This window comes from Chiloscyllium plagiosum, chromosome 22 (genome assembly GCF_004010195.1).
Source record: "Chiloscyllium plagiosum isolate BGI_BamShark_2017 chromosome 22, ASM401019v2, whole genome shotgun sequence".
Classification (NCBI taxonomy): domain Eukaryota; kingdom Metazoa; phylum Chordata; class Chondrichthyes; order Orectolobiformes; family Hemiscylliidae; genus Chiloscyllium; species Chiloscyllium plagiosum.
The window spans coordinates 21,879,022-21,886,578 of record NC_057731.1 but is presented as its reverse complement, the minus strand read 5'-3'; the positions used below and the strand labels follow the sequence as shown (position 1 = coordinate 21,886,578).

General features: G+C 34.1%; 1 protein-coding gene across 1 annotated transcript in view; it reads right to left on the bottom strand.

The window, feature by feature from the left end:
• Positions 1-400: 400 nt before the first annotated feature.
• Positions 401-7,557, bottom strand: part of bnip3 (BCL2 interacting protein 3) — an 8,909-nt gene continuing 1,752 nt past the window's right edge. The window contains exons 2-5 of the mRNA XM_043713151.1: positions 6,193-6,339; positions 3,666-3,772; positions 2,997-3,146; positions 401-2,416 (exon numbers count right to left, since the gene is read on the bottom strand). Of these exons, the coding sequence (XP_043569086.1) occupies positions 2,371-2,416; positions 2,997-3,146; positions 3,666-3,772; positions 6,193-6,339 (450 nt within the window). The 3' untranslated portion in view covers positions 401-2,370. The remainder of the gene's footprint in view (positions 2,417-2,996; positions 3,147-3,665; positions 3,773-6,192; positions 6,340-7,557) is intronic.

Here is a 7,557-nt window from a genome sequence, read left to right as displayed (position 1 = left end):
CTTCTAAGAACAGGTCCCATTTGGGCAGCAACTTACTGATTTCCATATTTAACCCAGAAAACACAATGGTTGTTATCCACTTTAAAGTGCTGTTCACCCACTCTTACTTCAACCTTAAAATCTGGGCCATTGCCTAACTTGCGTATATGTTATCCAATTCTGCCTCTTGAAAGTCTTTGATAATTTCATTACTCATTTCAGAAAAATAACCAACCTGGGAAGGATGGTCTTTATAGAATGAAAAACTGTCAGTGTGGTGGTCTAAGCCCTGTAATAGTGCCTTTAGTTTTTCAATGATTGGATCTCAATAAGCTTTGTACACCAACTCTGGCATTTCTAATGACAAACAGAATTGTCTAATTTGTTTAAAAATTAATTCAATATTAACAAAAACTCTAAGTGAAATATAATCATACAATGCTTTTATTTTTATGTTGCAAGCATTTAAAGCAAATTATTAGACCATGTCCATGTGGATTACAAGCATTAAACATACAACATAACATGGTGCAAAATTTGACACATTAGCTCGTCACCTCAATAGTTCAAATCAAAGAACAGTGAAAGCACCATTAATCACATTCCAATTATGTATTTTTCCAATTACAGATCCCACCACATCAAATGTGCATGTTTAAATCAGAGTTGTTTAAATCAAAGTTGCTTACATTAGCCAAAGAACAATGCTATCCATTTTCATTAACAACAGTTTCACAGCTTTTTGTAATAACATCTTGGATACTCTACTTCAAACAGAACCAACAATGATTAGTTCACATTTCATTAAGGTGCACTGAATGTAACAGAAGTCTTACTCTCACAGATTTTATTGCCCTTAAACTTCAGTTGTTTGTACAATTTAAAAGAGCATCACCAAAGATACCACACATGCTTCCAAATTTCTCTTTCATTCTTATTCATTTATTCCATGTACCACATTGATGACTTTGGCCTTAATCTAGCAAAATAGTAAAGATTAAGAAGCTGACCTACCCTAAAAAGCAGCACTGAAATTTTAATGATGCTCCTTGTGGGAGTCTTTAAAACTGTAAAATACAAAATCTGCTTTGCAGCCACTCAAGGCTAACTAACTGGAATTGAAGTGATTTTATTAATGCTATCATGCCAGCCTAAGCATCTGGTAGAGAGGGTAAATCACATTTGCACATAAATGCCTGTTGTAAAAGGTTTGGACTATAATTACTAGACTTTTTAATGTGACAATGCTTCAGTGAAACACTGCCAACACAGCCTGCAAATGCTTCATTTATTATTTACATTGTATATATTTTCATTCCTTTACCTAAAGAATTACTGCACCAGAATCGGAGTGAAATTCTGGGACCTCCAGTTATCCAACAGGCAGGTGGGTTACCTCCAATGTAATGATCAAGATGTTTCACTGTAGGTTTGTTATTTTTACATATAGTCTAAACAAGCCTATAATCATACTAATTAGTACATTAAGTATTAAGCTACCTTTTAAAATTTCACATATGATCCAGTACATTTATGGATGTAGTCATATCTTGGGATATTTTTACTGTAATTTATTACCGAGACAAACACAAGTGTAATCAATGAAAAATTGTGCACTGAAATTGAATCAACTATACACAAAGTATACTTAATAAATTGGCTTTTAAAAGATTTAAAAACTTCAAACAAAACTCTCAATTGTTGATCTAGTCCCATTTAATGATTTAAAATGTAATGCCAAATCTCAACTTTTCAAACACCCCAATGTTCAATTATAAGTGTCAGCTACATCACGCTTTAATTGCATGTATTTCAGTTCATTCACAGCTTTAACTAAATACTGTAAATCTGTCCTTTCTACATTTTCTTCATCACTAGAAATAACAATGGATCTCACACAATAGCTCCTTTTCATTATCAGTTACAATGTTTTAAAGAAGGAATTCTTCCCTATGATGGAACACTGAAGAAGGATAGAGAGTAGGTTGAATGCCTACACATCCATCCCAGAGGGAAGATTAACCTAAAAATTGTCACACATCCAACTGTCTCAGCGATATGTTGAACTGCTATTCTTATCACTCAAAATTTCTCATTTATTCAGTTTCACTTCCATATAAAATATTTCACAACTCGTGAAATGGTTGCCATGAAAATTAAATCCCAATGTCAATGATATTTGTGTTACATGAAAATTATTTCGAATAGATACAGTCTAACTAGGCAGTGAGGGGATGGGGCTAATCAATAAAGAACAGTCTTTGACATTGTAATTATCACTTGGGGAGGAGCTACAGGAAAGGCAAACAGGCCATTGCCAATGGCTGCTTTTGAAGATGTCTTCACAGGATCTGCCACATATCACAAGCATGCACCTTCACTTGGATATCCTTAAACAGCACTGGATGGGGTACTTAAGCGTCTGCCTATGTAGATTCTAAAAAGAACAATAAATTGATAGCAGAATTAGATGCATTCTGGGTAATTACAGCACTAGATATGATCAGAAATGATTGCAATCAAAAACTTTGTAGCTAATATAGAATATGGAGCACGTTTTGAGAAATTGACAAATAGTTAACGTTTTTTCCGCTTAGATTTGAACACGTTATTATAAATGAAAATTAAAATAAAAGATGGATATTAGAAAATTACTTCCTGACAGGACCAATTTATTTTTGTTTTACAGTTTAGTAACAAAGAGATGAAACGGTAGAAATTTGTTACTGGTTTTTTGATATCCACTGTAAATATGATGATAACTCTGAAGAATGGGTTACCATAGATCTACTAAGGGACATAGATGGGTTGTACAAGCCATTGCCAACAGACCAAAAGAAGTCAAGAGGCTGATCACAGCAGGGTACTTCACTGACAAATCTGTTTTTGCAATTACAATTTAATTTCTGAGTACCAAATTAAACGTTGAATTTGATAGTAAAAAATATTTGGATCACTCCTGTGAATAGATCCTGATGTAGTTCTACAAGCAATGATCAGACTGAATGAATACTTACCCCAAACCAATAGCTAACATGTGGGAGATGAGCAGGGAAGGTAGGAAGACTTTCAGAAATTCAGCTGAGAAAATGCCACCTTTTTTCATGACTCCAGTATTCCTCATACTCAGCGTGGCAGAACGCTTTGGGTGTTTAAACTGGAATTCCCTATTTCAGAACACATATTTTTATTAGTGGTAAAGTGTTAAAAATATGACAGTAACCTAAATGATGTACATTTTAACAAAACAAGGCTTTTGGACCATCAAGATACTGGATTTTTTTCTTATGGAACTTGCTGCTGTAATCTCACTTTCTTGCCTGTGCCGACCCACTGTTTGAGGCAATTCACAAACTCTACTTCAAAATAATTTATGTTGTGTGTTCTGTAGCTTTTGGCAGAGCCACTATCTGTGTAAAGAGCTTTTTTTAAAAATCAAATGTGTGTCAATGATATTTATGGCCATATCTTAAATTTATGTCCCATCAGCATCATCTTGCTTAACAGAAATTATTGGCCTCACTAGAATGCTTTAAAATTCTGGACATCTTTTTCAGATAGGATTGTTAACTCCCCAGGACTGTCCTAACTTTGCTCATTCCATATCTGTAGATCATGTTATTAAAAGCAATTGCATGACATACAGAAAAAGATGAATAATGGATTATAAGCAACAGCATACATACTTTGGGGGGATATTTTCAGGCCTGCTTGACCAATCCCAGATCCAATCAGCATTTTTCTTCATTATGTTTTCTACTTCTCTCTTTCTTTCAAGATAATCTTCTTCAGACTGAGTAAAAAGAGATAATGAAAATAGAATCGGCTGAAAAAATAACAATCTTCAGACTTGGATAAATTCATTACCTTCAGGTTACTTGATTATAGAAGCAAATGAATAACTTTTGAAAACAAAAGACAATTACTTGATGCTGAGGTCTTCAAACATGGAGTCAAAATTCTACGGAGGCTACAGTTATCTTCTAATTAACCCAAAGAGCTTATAAGCAGCTACAATCACCTGGATTCCCCTATGTTGACTACTTCCCATATGAAGTACTTCAGCAAAACTTCAGATTTTGATAATCAATTCCATCTCAATAGTTAAGTACAGCTAACTAATATACTGAGACTACCTGGCAGCAGTTTAGTAAACATTCATTGGCTTAAACAACCTCCAGAAATTAGTGATCTCAGCACAGTACTGTAATCAATACATTTATAATTCAAATAAATGATGATCCATCCATGAAGAATTTTTTAAATCACAGTGCATAAAGGAATTTCAATGTTAAACAGGCCAAATTTATATAAAGCTCAAAACCAAACCGCCTCATTTGTTATCAGTTTTATTATCGACTAATCTTGATCCATGAGACAGCTGGTTTTCTGCTCGAAAGCTTGGAGGAGAACAACCTTAAGACAACTGAGGCCTGTATCAAACAGTAATGTTTGCTGAAGTCAAACAAATCGTGCTAACAAGTCATATTATTTCATGCATGAAAAATGGCTATCAGGGTATCCCAGAATGAAACATAAAAGAGTCATTTACTAACCCATTTATTTTAACCTCCTCATAATGGGTTTAATTTAATGACTACGACAAACCCTCCAGGACAATTTAAGGCTCCAATGCAATTACAATGACCATCGAGCAAATCACTTTGGTACTAGGCTTCTGTCCCTTTAAAAATTAAAGGCCTACCTCTATGAACTGCTGACTCTCTGAATCCTCATCCTTTGCACTGGAAGTACATTTACCATCCAGTACTCACAAATGCCATCCTTCTCCTGTCTTAACTCACAGCCCAAAGTAATTTGATACACTACTCATATTTTGAAACCTATAATTTCAATAGAATACGCAAAACTTAATAATTAGAATGGTTTATAAAGAAGCCATTCAGTCCATCTTTTAGAATAGATTCCCTACAGTATGAAATAGGCCATTTGGTCCAAGTCCACACTGACTCTCTGAAGAGTGACCTACCCATTCCCCTACCTTATATTTACCCCTGATTAATGCACCTAACACAATGGGAAATTTAGCATGGCTAATTCACCTGACCTGCACAACATTGTGCTTGTGGGAGGAAACCTGAGCACCCAGAGGAAACCCACGCAGACACAGGAGAATGTGCAAATGCCACATCCCATCTTCTCCCAACAGTCCTATACGTTCTAACTTTTTACGCATCCAGGCGCATATTTCTGTACAAATATTTCCTTTCATCTATCTCTTGATAATAGATTATTTCATGTTGACTTAACTGTCCTCCTGAATTTTTGTCTAATTTATTTAATGCACCTAATTTCGCTTTTTAAAAATCTGTTGAGAAAAGAAAAATAAGGGTTATGCAAAACTTGTGCAGAATCAATATAGCACATGGGCAAGTGCTGACAGTGTATACTTTTACCCGATTAGTGTCATTAGATCACTTTTTTCTAAGCTCATTCTTAACAGTTTTAATGATGACAATGTCTCTTTAACTTTGACCCTTTCTTTTGCAATGGCTACAGTTAAAAACACAACTGAATAGCTAGTACATATTTGTAACACCTTGCAAAAACCTTGCAAATGTGTGCACTTTGCTTTTCATTATAAATTCCAATGCTAAGATTTAAAACAAAAATGGCCCAAGCAAAATTGTCACACTATAATTATCCGCTCCTATTATCATACACTTTGCCATCTCTTCATCTTCAAAATGTTTGTGATTTTTGCAAATTGTGTTTTATTAGGACTGTCAATTTACTTTCCTTATAGCTACAATTGACTCATTTTATCATACAGATTTCCACTGTGAATGGAGGATTAATTTTCTAAGTTTATAATACTAATGCTAAGTTATTATTGTGCAAATAAGTGACAAAAGAATTTTAAAGGATTAAAAGATTAGCTTAAAAGACATCATGTGCAGTCTGGAATTTTCTCCCTGGAAGTAACACAAGGCAGGCAGAATGTTCTTTATAATCTTTTAAAGAATAAACAGGCCAAGTATAAAGAACATAATTACGTAGTTATGAATGTTATAAGCCTTACAGGTGATGCCAGCTGTACTTCTTCACCTATTTGTCAACAGTGTTAGCTACCTGCAAGTTCTCAAATTGATTAAAACCTTATCAAAATAACCTTCAATGAAAACATTAACAATTCTATTGCGGGTGCATGTGACATGTGATTGATCAAATACTTTACTCAATTTCTCATACCTGTGAGCTGTTTTTCTCTCCATTGCTATGCGTATCTATTTCTGAATTGCAGCGAGGCTGCTGAGGAGTCAACGAACGTGGAGGGCTACAAGGAATAAAAGGAAACAAATCAAAATTGCAAATTATACCAAAACTATCAGCTGTCCTCTTTCATTCATGACTACTGGAACAAATAATATTTTTCTCAATACCTCAAGAATGCCTGCTATTCACTGATACTGCCTAGAGTTGGATTCTACACCTTCAGGAAAACTCTTGATTTTTATTCTATTAATGTTAATGCAATGATACTTAAGTAAATTTAATCAAGGTAAGATGTCAGTTGTCAGCTCACCAACCAGGAAATAAAGATGAAATCGTATTCTAGAGATGACATTTAATCGTGCTATACAGTGGACAACCTATATAAATTTGGAGAGAATGAGGTAGATTTTGGCTTCTTGAATCCAGGTGAAAATAACAGTACAAATATCTTATCAATCATGTGTGTACATTCTGCAACTTTTTTTATTATTTCCTCTTGTAATTAAAGCATCTTTGTCATTAGCTGGTTTTGTTTGTTCCAAAATTATACTTTATTCATGAAAAAAATCCATATACATTCATAGGAGCCAAAGCAGATTTTTACAATCTTTGTGCATCAAGAAAAACAAACATTGGATCATTAAATTGGGTACATTTTACTTAAAAGTATACATGAATTATAAAGATTATATTGAACACAGGCTTTGTTGACAGGCACACTGAGAAGAGCCATAAGTAACTTAGGCTGGAGTTTATTTTTTATTATATAATATCTGAAACTTTTGTTTGAAAGTCCTGTTTACTCACTTTCAACCAATCCCAATGACTGAAGCCATACAAAATAGAAAAGAATTACTTTAAGTTACCTTTTAAAATTCTAAGCAGCACTTCTTATTGAATTTACAGAAAGTTTCCATTTTCACTTTAACTTTACAAATTGGCACAAATGTCATCTTAGCCAACACCTGGCGTGTTTACTGTATGATTCATACAGGTGATATTTTTATCACAAAGTATAAAGTACAAATAAAACTCTCACTGTAAAAGAATTTCAGTACAATGCATTATTTAATGAAAACTAGTTGTCCCCAATATACAACGTGACACTCATACCTCAAAAACAGTGAGATTATTTCTACACCGCCACACTGTAAGATGGTTTTAATATGTGTATTAAAGCTCGCCCAGTCAGTTCAGCTGGATAGTCCACTTCCTTATGGTTTCTAAACTTAAAATCTGAACCACTTTTATCTCTTTCCTCGTTCCAAAAGAGCAAGCAACAATGAATTCATAGGCATTGTTCGTACTGACAATAAGCAAACAGTGGCTGTGAAGCACAAG